This window comes from Ananas comosus, linkage group 9 (assembly GCF_001540865.1).
Source record: "Ananas comosus cultivar F153 linkage group 9, ASM154086v1, whole genome shotgun sequence".
Taxonomy (NCBI): Eukaryota; Viridiplantae; Streptophyta; class Magnoliopsida; order Poales; family Bromeliaceae; genus Ananas; species Ananas comosus.
Genome location: NC_033629.1, coordinates 9,659,645 through 9,678,372, shown reverse-complemented (window position 1 = coordinate 9,678,372; position 18,728 = coordinate 9,659,645). Strand labels below are relative to the sequence as shown.

General features: G+C 35.0%; 1 protein-coding gene across 1 annotated transcript; it reads left to right on the top strand.

The window, feature by feature from the left end:
- Nucleotides 337-16,372, top strand: LOC109715190 (nucleobase-ascorbate transporter 11). The gene is made up of 10 exons (XM_020240082.1): nt 337-1,161; nt 2,639-2,736; nt 2,828-2,998; nt 4,145-4,245; nt 4,693-4,828; nt 6,037-6,087; nt 9,026-9,313; nt 9,934-10,168; nt 11,123-11,403; nt 15,826-16,372. The coding sequence occupies exons 1-10, from the start codon at nt 426-428 to the stop codon at nt 16,045-16,047; spliced, it is 2,319 nt and encodes a 772-aa protein (XP_020095671.1). The 5' UTR covers nt 337-425; the 3' UTR covers nt 16,048-16,372.

The following is an 18,728-nucleotide window of genomic DNA, read 5'->3' as shown; positions in this document are numbered from 1 at the left end:
AAAATTAAAACCACACGGTACTAAATTAATACATTTTAAATTATAGGGTATTGAAGTGAGAAAGTGCGAAATCACAGGGGCGGTATTTGAAGTTTTTCTTTTTTTTGCTTTTTTTATTTTTTATTTTTTTTGAAGTTATGACTTTTGAGGACTCCAAATCCGATGAAGTAACAACATGATGCGCGCAAACGTATGGTGCACGAGGTGCAGGGAGTAGTTCCTCTATAGAAAGTAGAAACCCCCAAATTTAATTTTCACCGGATTAAACTGAAGAAAGTGACACATCACCTTCCTCTCTCTCTCTCTCTCTCTCTCTCTCTTTCTTTCTCACTCCCCTCGCCTTTACAACTCCACTCTCCTACCTTTTTCCCTATCCCTTCCCCTTCACTCCTCTCTCTCTCTCTCTCTCTCTCTCTCCCTCGGCAATGGACGTAGGAACATCGAGCTCCAAGGGTCTCGGCAATGGCGGCGGCGGCGGCGACGGCCCCCAGAAGGCTCGGCCACCGCGCCCGGGGGCGGGGGCGGGGCACGGGCCGTGGCAGCCGCGGATAGAGCCCTTCGTCCCCAACACCGACCACAACCCTAGGGAGCTCAAATCCTGGGCCAAGCGCACCGGGTTCAACCCCAACCTCTCCGGCGAGACCGCCCCCAGCGAGCGCGACCCCGACGAGCCCCCTCCCCCTCCCCCTCCTCCCCCGCCGGCGCGGCCCCCGGCGCTGGACCTCGAGAAGGGCCTCGCCGGAGCTGGGGGCCGGCGGCGGCGCCTCCTCCTCGGGGAGGGGCTGTTCGGGCGGGCGGAGATCGAGCCGGCGCCGGGGCGGAGGAGGCCCGAGATCAAACAGGTGGTGGGCGCTGAGAAGGAGGAGAGGAAGAGAGAGGAGGAGGAGCCGATGGTTAGGGTTAGGAATGAGGGCTTGAATGGTAGATTACGTGAAAATGGGGGGCACGGAGTTGCTCCGCCACCTCCGGCGGCGGCTCCGCGGGCAATGATGGAGGAGGAGGAGGAGGAGGAGGAGGTGAAGAAGGAGTTGGGAAAAGAGGAAGAAGACGACGAGAGGAGAGTGGAGATCGGCTTCTTTCCGGATTCTCAGGAGGCTGAGAATTTTTCTGGGTGTAGTTCTCCTGGGATGAGATGTGGTGTCACCGAAAATCCAGGGTGGGGTAAGATTTTTCCTTTTCTTTTGGGTTGCTCTTTTTTACTACCGGTAAAAATTGTATGGAGAACACACTTAACTATATGCCAGTTTGAAATAGATCCCTCATACTGATTTTCTTTTGATTGGCATTGTTAACATATAGTCCCATATTGGATGCAAATCAGGATCAGTAACTATGATGACTCTTAGTTACTGTGATTCAATTTTTTTTTTTTTTTACCAATCAGCTTAAGTTTTTGGGTTGGCTTGCAGGCTCGGAACCTTTTAATATGGTATCCAGGCTTAAGATTTTGGGCTGGATCTGAGCCTTCTAATAGATTCATCAGCTTTTATTTATTTTGATTTGGGTCATTTCCCCAAATTTAATTGGGCATTCAATGAAATTGCCAAATTGGTTAGCTATCAGCCATTAACAGTTAACAATTCCACAATTCCATAAGCTGAAAAAGTGTTTAGAACAACTGTATTAATAGAATTGTCATTAAATTTGACAAAGACCCCAACTAATTGATGATAGTAATACAAATCAGAAAAAATGTAAGTTTGATTTCAATAAAAGAAGATTAGTTGCGGGGTCTATTTCTAATTGGTGTATAGTTGAAGTAACCCCTTGACATTTTTACCTTTCTCTTTTTATCTTATGATTTACACAAATCAGAAAACATAAAAGTTTGGTCTCAATGGAAGAGTAGTTGAGGGGTCAATTTCTAATTGGCCTGTAGTTGAAGTACCCCTGGACATTTGTACCTTTCTCTTTATATCTTCTGAGTTTGTACTAGGGAAGTTTGCTAAATCGTTACATCCATACTGTCGGGTCCACAAATCCATAATGATTTAACATTTCATCTTGTAATCTACTTAGATTTAATGGCATGCTTCTTGGAGCAGAATTCTCATTTTTATTTGAATCTTTGATAAAAGTTGCTCTTCCCTTCTTGGGTTCTTTGAATTGGACTGGTTGATAAACTTGAAGAAAAACTGAGCTGCTAGAGTTGAAATTTAATATTCTCGATGTGCAGAAGAGTTCTTGCTTCTTAAATTGCATATCTACTCTTTGAAGTAGGGAGGTTTCACTGTGTTGGAGCTAAAATGAGCTTCTAGGTGCTAAAGGCAGAAGCTCCAGTTGGAAGCTTTTGCTTTGGCTGTGCCAGAAATTTTGGGTGAGTGTAGTAAAAAGGCTATTAGCGCTTTGTAGTGAAATAAGCGGACAAAAATGTCAAAAGAAGGTTTTTTTTTTTTTTTTTTTTTTTTTTTTTTTTGCAAATTTATATAATCTTGAAGGTGGTATGGAGTTTACCTTATAAACTATCTATAAACCTTCTCCCAAACTTCGGATATTGTTTCTGATTTACTGAATTTGGAATAATAAGTAATTTGTTTTGAAAATAGTTGAACATTGAATAAGTTCTAATGTTTCAAGTAGATGGCAAATGTTTTTTCTCAACACTGACCATTATTGGCATTTGTTCTTCCATCTGCAGTGCCCCTCATTTTGTATGGTTTACAACATTACTTATCATTGGCTGGTTCGCTTGTTTTCATCCCTTTGATAATGGTACCAGCCATGGGTGGAACTGATGTAAGACCTTTCCTTCGTGGTTGTCCCAATATAAGTTCAAATTCAAATTGTAGTACATCAGTTTGAATTTAATTTTCTTTTATGGTGACAGGAGGAGACTGCGAACGTCATTTCCACCATGCTACTGGTTTCAGGCTTCACAACAATACTTCATTCTTTTTTAGGTTCCAGGCTTCCTTTAGTCCAGGGAAGCTCATTTGTGTACTTAGCTCCTGCTTTGGTAATTATAAACTCGGAAGAATTCAGAAATCTCAGTGAAAATGTAAGTCTGTATTTGCTGTACTGATTTGTGTTGCATCTCGAGTTTCCTCTCCTCTTAATATGCGTCTACATATCTACATATCTGGATATTTATATTCGTCTGATAGAGATAGTTCTTTCACTGGGATTGGGATAATTCTTATATCGGTAACAACAATAAATGTTTAAATGAAACCATTTTTCACAGTAGCAAGCTTTGATTTGAGGAAGAAAAGAAAACAATAAGAAGTGTAAAGTTTTTGTCTAATAACAATGTGAATTATTTCTTTTTGTTGTTAGAACTACTCTCTGTATCTTGGCGTCTAGTCTATAATCGAGCTGGTACTCATGTGATATTTAGTGCTATTTAGGTAGTGAAAATAGAACTCATGATGCCTTTTGCTATCAGATCGCTCTTTTTGCTAATATTGCATCTGAGCCGGTTAACATCCTTCAATTCTGCGAGATCATGGTTTCAATCGCAGCCATATATATTTAATGGGTTAAATCCCTTCAGCATAACTCAATGGATTAAATCTCTGTCTCTACCTCAATCGTCAATCCGACATCCATCTTTTGCATAGCAAAGTTAAAATGTATGGAGATCCCTTTAACTATCGTCTATAGCCTATTCTCAAATGGCCCCCTCAACTTGAAACTTTTGATTTTTTTTAGAATTGAGTGACGATAGTGAATTAAATTAGGGGTTTTTATAATATTCATCAATGGTTTCATCAAATTTAATAGTTTTAACCACTATTTAGCTACTAAAAATAGAACACTTAATGGTTAACAGCTTATAGAACCGTGGAATTTTGAAAAACCTTTAACTTAGCAACTCGAGAAATGCAATTTAAGAAAATCAAAACTAGATTTAAGGGTGTTGTTTCAAAATGCCATATAGTTGGGGGGTGGGGGGGGTTTGGTTCCATACATTTTAACCATATAATAATGACATCGTTTTGGTGCACAAATGTGTATCCTGTAGATTGACAATGCTTGATCTTAGCGATTTCATTTTTACCTTTGGATGTTGAATTTCGTACCTACTTACAATTGGTTGTAAAATATTAGGTCTTATACATGGATATCTTTGGCTGTTTTTTAGCTGATTAAACTTGTAAACTTGTTATTCCTTTTCCTTTAATAAATTTTTAATCAATTGCAGAAATTCAAGCACATTATGAGGGAATTACAGGGAGCTATAATTGTTGGTTCAGTTTTTCAAACAATCTTAGGATACAGCGGTCTTATGTCACTTCTTCTAAGGTATCTAATAAAGCCTGATCAAATTTGACTAATAGGCCAAACATTTCAAAATTCCAATACTAAAATAAATATTAAATTTTACTCTCTTTTAAATAACAAAATAAACAAATTTAATATTTCCCGGATGTTTGCTTTCTATCTGACTCACTATTTCACGTGCAACTTTAAGAGTGCGATATGTGATTTAAACTCTTTTAAGCGAAGGAAAGTTCTTGAAATTCACATGTGAATAACTGTACAAATTGCTAACAAATTTATTTATGATTCCAGGCCTTTCAATTTTAAGGTTTCCTACTGACGAAGTATCTTTTTGGTTGCAACCATTTTAGTTACTATGTAAATCCATTTAGATGAACTGATGTGGTCTAATGTCATGTATAATTTCAGTTCAATGTTCTTTTGGTTCTGAGGTTTTTTTTTTGTCCTTTTTTTTGGATGGTGCTGCAGATTGATAAATCCAGTGGTGGTAGCACCAACTGTAGCTGCAGTAGGCTTGGCTTTTTTCAGTTATGGCTTTCCTCAAGCTGGTAGTTGCGTAGAAATCAGCATTCCCCTGATTGTATTAGTTCTTATTTTCACTTTGGTAAGTAACTTGCAAAAAATAAAACTCCAGTTCAATGGTATACTGTGTGGTTTTTCTCTTATTACAGTATCTTTGAAGAATTCGTATCATTTTCATTGGTTACTGTTTGGCCTGGCTGTTGGAGAAGTGATTTCTGCAGAATTGATTTTGGTTAAAAGTTGTAGAGCGTTTGTTTAAGTCTAGATGAAAAACGATCTTTCTAAACTAATTTTATAAAGCTGTTTGGTAATATTTTTTTGCTGTCGGCAAATAATAAATGTTTTTACTAAATTTTATTTTAAAATAATTCAAAATTTAAATTTAAATTTAAATTTAAAATTAGAATTTAAAAATTTGAATCAGAATTTAAAATTTGATATTTGAATTTAAAATCTAAATAAATTTTAAAATTTGACATTTGATATTTTGAATTTAGAATTTATTATTTGAAATTTAAAATCTAAATTAAAAATTTTAAATTTGAAAATTTAAAAATCTGAATCAGAATTTAAAATTTGATATTTGAATTTAAATCTAAATTTTAAATTTTAAAATTTGACATTTGATATTTTGAATTTAGAATTTAATATTTGAAATTTAAACTCTAAATTAAAAATTTTAAATTTTAAAAATTTCAAAATTTCAAATTTAAAGTTTAAAATCCTAAATTTAAAAATAAAATTTAAAATTTAAAAATAAAATTTAAGATTTAAAAATAAAATTTAAAAATTAAAATTTAAACTTTGAAAATTGAAAAATGAAAATTAAAATTTAAAAATTAAAATTTAAAATTTCAAAATTGAAAGTTTATCTTAAATTTTACATTTAAAATTTAATATCTAAATTTAAAATTTAAAATTTTGAAATTTAAAATTTAAATCTTAAAATATGAAATTTAATATTTAAAACTTAAAAATTTGAGCTTAAATTTAATATTTTAATGTAAAATTAAAATTAAAATTTGGAGTTTGAGTCCAAAATTAGAATCAGATTTTAAGAAGCAGGTTTTAGCTGCTTTTGATTTTAGGCCTCTAAAATCTGAAAACTTATTCAAAAAATCAGAATTAGATTTTGAATAAGAGGTTACCAAACGTTCTATTAGCAGAAAAATCACTTTTGGCCCAAAAATCACTTTCCATAAGCTAGGCCCAATACCCACTTATTCTTTTCATTCTTGAATTGTATAATTAAATGCTCTATGTTGATACAACATTCTTCTCTCATTGCAGTATCTTCGAAGAATTTCATTATTTGGCCATCGTATATTTCTAATTTATGCGGTATTTCTCTGTCCTTTTCTTTGCTAGTTCTTTTTGCTATCTGTACTTCAAACATTGACGTGCTTAGCCTATGTTACTTCTTTAGGCATCTGCTAATTTGACCTTCAAATTACATATATCATTATATGATTGTATGTATTATATCTTGCAGTTTCGTTATATTGGCCAATACATGTGTTTCCTTGCCCTACCTATATTCATAGAAGCCTATTTAATTTATCAACATAATTAACTTCAATTAATTGAGAAATTTACATATATATACTCCTGAAAAACAGTGGCTTACATATATACCCTTGTACATACAACAATGCCCCTCTTGCAAAACTTCTTTTGATATGAAAACATCATCCCCTGTGAATTGGATAACTTCCCAATCTAAGATGTTGGTATGCTTTTAAGAAACTTGAATTTGAGGGGTGTATATATATATATATATATATATATATATATATATATATATATATATATATATATATAGAGCTAGGCTGGTATACTATCGGTAGCACGGAGGTCTCCGTGCTACCAAGTTGTTTTCAATGACACGGTTTCCAAATCGACGATCGGCTCCGTTAGACTTGATCTACACTATTAAAAGAATTTGGAAACTAAATTTTATAATTTTTTTGATATCATTTGGCTAGTGATCAAAAGGTCTCAAAATTGACAATTTTAATAGTAGATATGATGTGTTTGTGAATTTAACGGTGTAAAACAATCCAAATTTAATGAAATTTTTATAGAAAATTCTTTTCATTATTTAGAATAAGATCAGTACTTCTGATCTTAAATTCAAGTCTTTTATCATCATTTTTTATGAGATTTTTATTTTCAGCCGTTCATTTTTAGACTACTTGTTTCATAGGTAAATGATGCCCAAAAATTATAAAATTTAGTTTCCAAATACTTTCAATAGTGTAGATCAAGTCAAACGGAGCCGATCGTCGATTTGGAAGCCACATCGTTGAAAACAACTTGGTAGCGCGGACTCTGTGCTACCGATAGTATACCAGCCTAGCTCTCTCTCTCTCTCTCTCTCTTTATATATATATTTATATAAAGAAAGAGAGAGAGAGAGAGAGAGAGAGAGAGTACGTCTCCTGTGCTTTCGAAAGTACGAAGGCCTCCGTGCTTGTAAGTTGTTTTCGATAATAGGACATCCGATTCGACAATCGACTCTGTTAGGCATAATCTATGCTATTGGAACTATCTAGAGACAAATTTCATAATTTTTCGATATCATTTACCAAGTGATCAAAATATCTCAAAAATGACTATTTTAACAGTCGATGTGGCACGTTTTTACGTTCAACATTGTAGAACATTACAAATTATATAAAACCTTAATAGAAAATTCTACTTAACATCAGTAGCAAGATCAATACTATATATATATATATATATATATATATGGGATAATTGCCTATATACCCCTCATGCGTCTGGAAATATCCGATCTACCCCTACTTTTTTTTTCTTTCTAAAATGCCCCTCATATGTTCCACCATTATTGCAAAATACCCCCGCAGTTATCTCCTGTTAAGTTAACCTGAGTTAAACGTGAGTTAAATATCTATCACAATTAAAAAAAATTAAAATGCCAATTTTGCCCTTAACTTAAGGGCAAATAAGAAAGGTTGGTTACGCTAGAGGGGTATATTGGAAAAGACAAAAAGTTGAAATACTTTTTGTGCCCCTGACTTTAAGGGCAAATAAGAAAGACAATGATGGTGGAAGGATAACCTGTGCTTTCAAAAGTACGAAAGCCTCCGCGCTTGTAAGTTGTTTTCGATAATAGGATATCCGATTCGACAATCGACTCCGTTAGGCATAATCTATGCTATTGGAACTATCTAGAAACAAATTTCATAATTTTTCGACATCATTTACCAAGTGATCAAAATATCTCAAAAATGACTATTTTAACAGTTGATGTGGCACATTTTTATGTTCAACATTGTAGAACATTACAAATTATATGAAACTTTAATAGAAAATTCTACTTAACATCAGTAGCAAGATCAATACTACTGATTTGAAACTTGAGTCTTTTATAAATATTTTTTATGAGATTTTTATTTTCAGTCGTTCATTTTGAGGCTACTCATTCACTAGGCAAATAAAGTCAAAAAATTATGAAATTTGCTTTTTAGATAGTTCCAATAGCGTAGATCATGTCTAACGGAACTGATCACCGAATCGTATATCCCATCATCGAAAACAACTTAGAAGTACGGAGGCCTCCGTACTTTTGAAAGTATAGGAGTCTCTCTCTCTCTCTCTCTCTCTCTCTCTCTCTCTCACTATATATATATATATATATATATATATAGTCCGACTACTATGCTATTAATAGCACGAAGCACTTGGTGCTACCAAGTTTTCCGCCGTTAGATCTACCATTTTGATCGAAGGGGCTCAAAATTAACGGCTGAAAATAAAAATCTTACAAAATATGATGATATGACATTAAAATTTTAGATCAAAGATATTGATCTTGTTTTATATAGTATAAAGAATTTTCTATTAAAATTTTACATCATTTGGATATTTCTACACCGTTAAACTTGCAAACGGCTCACCACGGCCATTAAAATTATTGATTTTGAGCCCCTTCGATCACTAGGCAGATGATATCGAAAAATCACAAAATTTATTTTCTAGGTACTTCAAATAATCTAGATCAAGTCTAACGGAGCCAATCATCGATTCAAAAGTTCCAACATCGAAAACGATTTGGAAGCACGGAACGCTTTGTGCTTCTAGAAGCATACAAGCCTCACACACACACACACACACACACTCTCTCTCTCTCTCTATATATATATATATATATGAAAATTCAGATTTTATAAGGGGTACACACATACGTGCAAATGAATGATTTGGAGGGCTGAATATTTTAAATTGTTGCTTATGGTTTCCAACATTCTTGCAGGTTCCCCTTAGTATTGCTATCATATGGGCGTATGCGTTCTTTTTGACAGCTGGTGGAGCTTACAACTACAAGGGCTGCAGCTCAAACATACCTAGTTCGAATATCTTATTAGATTCATGCAGAAGGCGTGCAGATATTATGAGGCATTGTCGAACCGATATTTCTAATGCATGGAGGACTGCCGCGTGGGTTCGGATTCCTTATCCTTTCCAGTGGGGCTCCCCGACTTTCCACTTCAAGACCTCTATGATTATGGTCGTTGTTTCACTGGTTGTGTCGGTAGACTCTGTGAGTAACTTCAGAAGCAGCTTTTTAATTTATTGTCTTTCTGGTCTGCTTCGGGACTCGCTTTCCACCATGTTCCCTTCTAGCAATAATTGACAAAAAAATGTGTGTCCGGAGTGTTTATTGTGTCAAGAAGCTAAAATAGGATTCTGAGCCCTCAAAGCGAAATATCCAATTTTGGTTGTTTTGCTTTTGCTACAAAGTGAAGCTGTTAGGGGGATTTTGGTATGATGCTTCTCCTAAAAGCACTAATCAAGTAATGCTTCATCAAACAACAGACCTGTAGCATAGTCGAATCCCCTTATTGGATTAGGGCCTGCTTGGCATAGCTGGAGCACTATCTAAGTGTTGTTTGATTAGAGCAATTCATAGTAAGTGTTGGCTTCCTTTTCATTTGAAGCTCTTTAAAAGCTTCTTCTGCAGCAAGAGAAGCTTCTGATTGCTGTTTCTGCTTTTGGGGCTGCAAAGTTCATTTTAACTTCTTGTCACAGTAAAAGCTCGATTCTTTTCTTCTTTCCATTTTTGGTTGGAAAAAGAATAGTAGTTAATTATTTCTCTACAGATACAATCTTTGATCTACAAGACTTTATTTTAATTTCAGCCAGTTCTTTTAACTTTGGCAGATTGGTTCATATCATGCAACATCCTTGCTAGTCAATTTAAGGCCCCCAACGCCTGGAATAGTGAGCAGGGCCATTGGCTTTGAAGGGATTTCAAGTATACTAGCTGGGCTTTGGGGTACGGGAACTGGGTCAACAACTTTGACCGAGAACATACACACCATTGATGTAACTAAGATGGGAAGCAGAAAGGCCTTGCAAATTGGAGCAGCCTTTTTGATCCTATTCTCCTTTGTAGGTATGTTATTACATCTGTGGTTGTAATATTTTTTAGGGGTTTTACACATATGCCCTGGAGAATCAACCATTTACTTTTATATCCTATTTAACTCTGAATTTTCATATACCCTTTGAAGTGTAGTTTCCTTTTCATGTCTTGTAGTGGGAATCTACTAATTCATGTGGGAAGCTGGTTTTCTATTAAAAAAAAATTGAAAGGTTTTCTAGACAAGGTAACTTATGAGTCCAAGCGAATACATAATAATTTGAGTTTTCTAAAATGCATGTATGAAAGTTCAGATTTTCCATGCATGTATAATTCGCTATTCTTTGCACTTCGCATATATATTGCTGCATATTTAGTTATTTGCATATATACCTTGTAAAATCTCAATTTTCATACATAACCCTTTGATACCCTGATCTAAGGTGGGGCTTATCCAGTTTAAGACTGGAATTTGGTTTTTAATCAGAAAAGGTCTTTTAGGAAGTGGCTTTTTTGTGTGGATAAAGGATACACATGTATCGTATGTATATGAATGTAAGGCAAATGACATAGAAACCTTAGCTGGATTTGGCATATTAAAACGGTACCTGAAATTTGACTCTGTTTTTTCAACCTAACTACAGTGTATTCAATTTAAGTATCTCTTCTCAGAACTTAATGGTATTCTCAACTTTCTTAAGAAAATATTTTGTAATCTAACAGAATATTTTGTTACTTGATGGAATATTCATGTTAACTTTTCTAGCAAAAACTATTATGTTATAAGAACTTAGGGAGAATTTCTGAAATTAAAGGTAACAAAAGGTAAACGTTAGGTAGTATAATCAAAATTTTATGAAGTTTAGTGCCAATTCCATAATACCCTATAGTTCAGCTAGAATTCTGTGTTTTTATCTTTATGTGAATAGATAATTCTGTTGGCGTATAGTTGCTATAATTCTCTGATTCTATATATTACTATGGCAGGAAAAATAGGTGCTCTCCTTGCTTCTATCCCCTTGGCATTAGCTGCCTCTGTTCTTTGCTTCACATGGGCTCTAATTGTGGCACTTGGTCTGTCAACTATGCGGTATACCCAAACTGCGAGCTCCAGGAATATGATAATTGTCGGATTTACCTTGTTCATCTCCTTATCCATACCTGCATATTTTCAACAGTACGAACCCAATTCCATGCTTATTCTTCCTAGTTATCTTTTGCCCTATTCTGCCGCATCAAGTGGACCAGTCAGTACCAGCAGCAATTCGGTAAGCTCTGAACATAATTTTTTTCCTTGTGTGCATATGTTTTATACTGAAATGAATGTAAGAAGTAATTAGGTAAGAAGTAATTAGGTAAGAAGTAATTAGGCGCGCGCACATACACACATATACACATATTTTTTATAATATTTTTATTTTCAGCTGTTCATTTTGAGATTATTCATCACTTGGCAAATAGAGTCAAAAAATTATAAAATTTGATTTCTGGATAGTTTCAACACTGTAGATCATGTCTAACGAAACTGATTGCCGAATCAAATGTCCTATCATCGAAAAATCTTACTAGCACAAATGCCTCTTTACTTTCAAAAGCATAGTAGCCTAGCTCTCTCTCTATATATAATAGCTGAACTATAGCGCACTTTGAAATGGGTGTGTAAACTCTCTCCATCAAAACTTGACAGTTGACAGTGTTTGTAACATTTTCATGGAGACCATTAAGTGTTGACAAAACCTCTGGAGAGTTATTAAAATAAAAGATAACAGTATTTGCAACTTTTTTGACAAAAAACATTAAGTTTTGACAGAACATGATGAGAATTTATTGATGAACAACGAAGGCTGAAAAATCCTAATACGATGGGCGTTTGAAAAGCCAAAGAGAATTGAGAAATAGAGAACCAAAAAATAAAATACACAAGCAGTTTATATTGTTCGGCCATTGGCCTTTGTCCATAGGCTAAGACGGCGCAAAGATTTTATGATTGGCCAAAGTGGGATACCAAAAATGCCTTTCTTAGTGAACCCCGGCATCCCGAAATACATCCAATGCTCTTTTTGATCCAACCAATTGAACGAATTAGACGTATATTTATACGAGTAACTGAATTGCAATATGATTTCGTTTTAACTTAGGAATAATCCCAAATTAGTTGAAACCTCAATTAGACTAGGAATAATCCCAACAAGACTAGGAATAACAACTTACTAAACAGGCCAACCAAAACAAAATAGGGTTGGGAAAACCATTGGCCCAAGAACTCAGAACACATCTAGGGCATGTCTGTTTCACTGAAAGTGGAGAGGGATGAAGTTGTTTTTGGCTGTAAATATTCCCTTATGTTTGCCCTAAATTAAATTCACCCGTAATTCCATTTTCTCAAATCGCCGTAATTGACTTCGCCATATATAGTGGCAAAGCCAATTACGGGAGAGAAAGATATAGAAAAAATAATAAAAAAATTTACTGTTCTAACCCTTTTTTTTTCATTCTTTTTTACTAATTTGAAAATTTTTGGTAAACAAATAAAAGAAATAGAAGAACTATAATTCCAAAGCTGCTAACTTCCTATTAAACAAATAGTTGTGGAAAAATAATTTTCAATTGAACTTCAGTTCAACTTTGACTTTTCACCTGCAAATCAGTTATGGGCAAACAAATAGGCCCTTAACAATTGTAATAAAAGATAATGACAAATTAGATATTGTATCAAGTTTTGATGTTCATCTACTGAAAGAAGGGCACAGAGGTAATAATGGAGTGATTGTAGTATTGTCTGCACTGAAGAGCCGAATGATTAAACTTGCTACAGATCTGACATTGTGTCCCAAATTTCGGAATGTAAGGTTGATGGGTCGGAGTATAGGATTGAGAATTATTAGGTTGAGAATGCGAATAGGTTCTAGGAGATCCACAACCATAATATGAATTAAATCTACCGCGTAGTCCCAGACCACCGCGATATCTACCTCCACGATCTCCACGGCTTTTGCGTCCACGATTTGCATAAAAAGCTTCACCATCGATAGTGGGAGTGGTCGATGATGTCGTCAAACTAGTACGACGTTGAACTTCAGTTTCCTCTTGTATTAGAAGTGGACGGAGTTGTTCAAAAGTGGGCTTATGTCGATGTGTATTAAGAGCACTGACAAAACCCCTATGTTCTTCCGGTAATTCGAGAAGAACTGTCATGACCAAGTTATGGTCTGACTCAGATTCACCAATGGATTGTAGAGTATTACCAATCGATTTAATCTTTTGCATGTAATCGCTCATTTTCATGAATCTTTCTTGATGCTTTACAATTCGGATTTTAGAGAGAAAGCCGTGGAAGCAGTTTTATCAAGAAAATGTGCTTCAATAGTTTTCTAAGCATCATATGCAGTTTTAGGAGAACTAGAAACGACCATTTGTAATATGATAAGAGAAAGGGTGGCATTAATCCATAAGAGTATAGTGGTGTCTTCCTTTTTTCAGTTTTGATATTCTGGGTTTGCACTTGTTTTCTTATTAGAAGTTTCAATAGTTTGAGGCGGTATAGTACCAGTTCCGTCCACATGCGATATAACACCAAAACTCTCCAAAATATTTAGAAAAATTTGTTTCCATACCAGATGTGGAATTCGTAAGTTCAAGTGATATGAGAGTTTTGATGTTAACTACTGGTAGGTTTGAAGAGGAAGACATGTAACCACAAAAAAAAAAAAAGATCCACCATGAGAGACAAATCTTAAAAATAGACCAAGTAATCACAGATTCAGAGGAAAGAGGAAAATGAGTCAAGAGTTGAACCTGAGATGAACCGGCGGTACTTAAGATCAACCAGGCGACACCAACAAGCAGCACCAACGAGATAAGAAGAAACTCCAAGAGGTTGAAACTACTGTAGCATAATTACTGTAGCGCCGATACTGTAGTGCCAACTGTAGCAGTACTGTAGTGCCGGTGTAGCAGTACCCGAGAGATAAAAGTCCAAGGATAAGGGTAGATAGAACACCAAAAGAAAAAGCACCTATGGAAGAAAGTGAGACTTGTGGTGGATGGTGGCTATGGATCGATATTCTCAAATTAGGGTTTCCGCTCTGATATCATGAAAGAAAGGCAAAAGAGTATGCCCTCTTGGGTTCTATTGATAAAATTATATGGTACAAGAGATAAGTCTGCTATAGTGACAATGCCTAGTATAGTAATAATACAACTAGGATTACATACCATATAATTCTATATCATACCATATAATCCTACTCTAAATTTATACAATATCCTAATATAGCATAAGATACTAAATATGTCGTAACATCTACCCTTTTCAAATGAGTGTCTATATGTTCTTACCAAGGATTGCCGTGCCATTGGCATCAGGCATGCCGGCTTGCTATTGGCACCGTACGGCACACACCCTTGCTAGTGGCATACTGACAGTGTGCCCGTGGCACATTGTGTGCCAACGTTGATGTTAAACTATGTGAAGCAATCTTTATTGTTCAAAAGCTTATGCTAGTAGAGAACATTGTTTTTAATATTTATATTCAACACACCTCATCACTTCTGGGCTTGAGACATCTTGATAGGCGCAAGATCCGGACTTAAATTAAATAGGAGAAAATTAATAATACTAGAAGCCTGACAGGATTCGAACTTGTGACATTCTACTCTGATATCATGTTAAATTATGTGAAACAAACGTATTTTCCAAAAGTTTTAGCTAGTAGAGAACTGTGTTTTCATAATATTGAACAGTTGATATGTAATTGTGCTGTGCGCCGGCACCGTCCCAACACGGGGCGGCACGGCTAGCACAGCCCACAGGGCAAATCTTGTATTTTACCAAATAATCATCAGCAAATCTAGTTTGCTCTCTTGCCATTCTGTGCCCTTAGCATATAGCATTGAGCTGTTACTGCGGACAATAACTCAATTTGGGCTTACTTATTGATTTGGGCTCGACCAGGCCCAACTTAACCTGATTGCACCAGTTGATGCGGACATCGGCTCTTGACTATTAGAAGTTGAAGTTGAAGCAGATGTTGGTGAACCAGGCTAACTAATCCAGCACAAAACAAGTGAACTAACTGCATACTCGATCAAACCAACCTAAGTTGTCCTAACCTAGTCAATTTACCTAATTAAAGAAAATTATTCAACTATGCTCAATTCATTACTAAATTTATCTTGACCTAACTTTCTTTCATTTTCCACCAAAATGAATGACTGATGTATGCTTTACCAGCATTTACCACGTGAACAGTTAATCACCTCTTAGGAACGATAATATAATTTGGTAAACTCTAACTTGAGCACCTCTCAAAGCAGTGTTCTGCTTTTTGTAGTCGGAATTATGCTCCCATTCGGCGACATTGCCATTTTCTTCGTAATACATTTAGGTTTTGTTGCTTGACCTTTGATATCATTTTATGCTCATAAGTTCGATGAGAACAATTTAAATTCCTAGAGTTTTTTCTTGTTAACAATTAAATCCTTCTGGTAGCTTACATTCTGTAAAGGGCTGATCGGGATCAAACTCGAGGACAAAATAAGGGATCGGAATCAAATCAAGTCAAAATCCCAAGTGTTATAAATTAAAATTTAAGAACGAAAATAAACTCCGTCGGGGAAATTTGTATGTTAACCCGCAAGTTTTACCAAGATTTATAAGTTTCTAACTACTTCTTCGACGTGGGTTTCAGCTAAATTATGCACTGAATGGTCTTCTATCAATCAACATGGTGTTGGCTCTCCTCGTGGCATTTATACTCGACAACACGGTCCCCGGTACCAAGCAAGAAAGAGGGGTCTACATATGGTCGGATTCGAGGCGGCCTGAAGTCGACCCCGCTTCTCTTAAACCTTACATGCTGCCGGAAAAAATCAGTTGCTGGTTCCGGTGGGCCAAGTGCCTCAGCTCCTAGTTCAACACTTATCTCAAGATCTTGGCCATTCATTTATTTTATTTATCAGCTGTTCACTAAAACTTAATTCTTTTTTCTCTAAATTTTATATACACTTTTGGTATTATGTACATTTTGTTATAGTTACATTTTTTTTTTGGGTTTTCTTTTGCCTTATATACGGAGGTTGAATAGGTGTAATAACAATATACTATTGTGTGGTTACATGAATCAGAGCTGTTTGCTTGTATTTGATTGGGGGGGTTGTGATTGTTATAACCTCTGTAGTGGAAATGCAGAATGAGAAAGATCAATTGAATGGGTTCTTCAGTTTCTTTTCTTTGTATGTTTGTTTTGTTTGTTACCTCACTTGTGTGTAAAACGAGGATCATACTCAAAATGTAATGAGGAATTGTTCTGGGGTAGTGGTGGATATCACCACATTCAACATAGCCTCTTGGTAGTTGAGTTAACTTCTTACAATTATTACTCTTTTTTTTTTTTTTTTTTATTTTTTCAAGATTAGCCCTACTATTAAACTCATAAGATATATGGTTGCAATGCCCTAACTAACATATACCAAGTTAGGGGTTTCAAGCTCCCAAATTTTCAACAAAAAAGACAACATGTACCAAGTCATTTCCTTGGTTGGACAATGTAATGAAACCATTTTTTGGGGAGCAAAAGTCAAATGTTTGACAAACAAATGTTCATGAATTTCAGCTGTGCCAGGAAGCTGCAGGCAATAAAAACCAAAAAGCTCCCCCCTTTCGGATAGTTGTTGAGAAAGTATGAAAGTTTTCAAAATTCTTCATGTAGGTGGCTCTATTGAAATATAATTACTTTTGTAGGAACTAAGGCAGAATCTGAAAGACCCTCCTCCTTGTTTTTGTTGTCCTTTTATTATTAATTCATTGATAGCTATTTTGACAATTTGTAGACACTGCAGAACAACCTTTTTATGTGAGAGAGGTGGAAGGGACAACAATATGGTGCTTCACCAATAATATCTCACATCCAATTATTATTATGAATATTAACTTTGTAAGCAAGGTTCCTCTTAGCTAGCTATTTGTTGTATCTTCAATGCTACCAAACATATATATATAATACCCAAAGCATGAATAATTGAGTGCACATGACCCTTTCCAACTATTGTAGAAAACCAAATGGATAAGTTTCAATCTTGTTGTCCCAAGCATTTATTAATTTCCAAAGCTTATCCAAAGAATAGTTCACATTGGTATTCAAAAAGGGTGAAGGCCCCAACTTGCTATTTTTTATTTATTTTTATTTTTTTTGTAGGGTCCATAGAAAACATAGGATGCTTAAGTTGTGAATTTTTTTTTAAGCTAAGTTTGTTTTGTGTGTGGTCTTTGTAATAAGTATTTTAGTAGTGAGTCTTATGAACATGGGTTGCTTTATTTATTGACTTAAACAAGGTGTGGAAGCAAAATCATTTTAAGAAAAGGATCACTTGATCTTCTTTGCTTAAGATCATAGCTTACAAAATTCTTGGAACATGCATGTTTTGTGTTGCTTAAAAGAAAGTAAATCAAAAAAAAAAAAAAAAAAAGTTGCCTGAGCTACACGTCATTTGCAAACAAGTACTTGAACTATAAAGATTTGCACTTCAATATAAAAAAAAAAATCTGAAATTTATTATCCCAGTCCCTCCCACCACAGCTTCAAAATTATTGCTTGTACACATTGCATACATATATCGCTCTACTACATGGTTTTTATTTTAGCTTATGCTTCAATATCTACCACTCATTTTGTTATAAACTTTTTTATTTAAAATCTGAATTGTTTGACTGAAAGTATGAGATGAGATAAAAGATTGATGGCCTGTACAGTAACGGTGTGCACGTTTTTTGCAGTTATTCATAATAGTGGCTTAGCACTAAAATAGAAACTTCAAAAAATTTTGATATTAAAATGTAGATTTTTAAAGGTCAAATATCTGATTCCAAATAGTCAAAGTTTACGTCACCTCCATACAATTTTTACCTCAGAAAATAACCAAATGCTCAAATATTAACAACTTTTGTTGATTAGAAATTTGATCTTCAATGGTCGACAAAAATGTGGCCCCAAATCCCTTAATTTTGTGCCTTGCTACCAAAATTTCTTTAATTGTTCAGCAAAGAGAAGTGCTTCCAAAGTGATAATTTTCCTTCCTTTAAGCAATACGGGGTCCCCTGCAATTATATTTTGTACACAAACTTACAAATTAATAAATAAATAAACTTCTTGCTTAAATCTTAGGATCCTTTTATTTGGATTCTTCCTACAGAGAAAGTTTTTTTTTTCAGTGTAAAGTAATTAAGCTTCAAATCTGAAATCTCGGATACCAACTAGCAAATCTTTTACCACTTATGTTAGGGCCGGTCGGTTCCTACTGAGAAAGTTGTTAGCCATACTATGTTTATGTGTTTTGTCTTTCTTTTTCTTTTTTTTCCTTTTCTTGAGGGTACTACGAGCGACTTTTTTTTTTTTCTAAGATAATAATTTTTAAAAAGTTTATACTTGGCTAAATGATCATTCCAAAATTTTGTTTGGCCAATTAAATCTTTTCTTGCCAATTCAGTGGCATGTTGGACAAAAATGAAACAGGAAGTGACTCGTTCCCAGTGTTTAGAAAGTGATGAATTATTTTTTATTTTTGGGTTATTATCGTATGTGATTTGTGTGTGTGT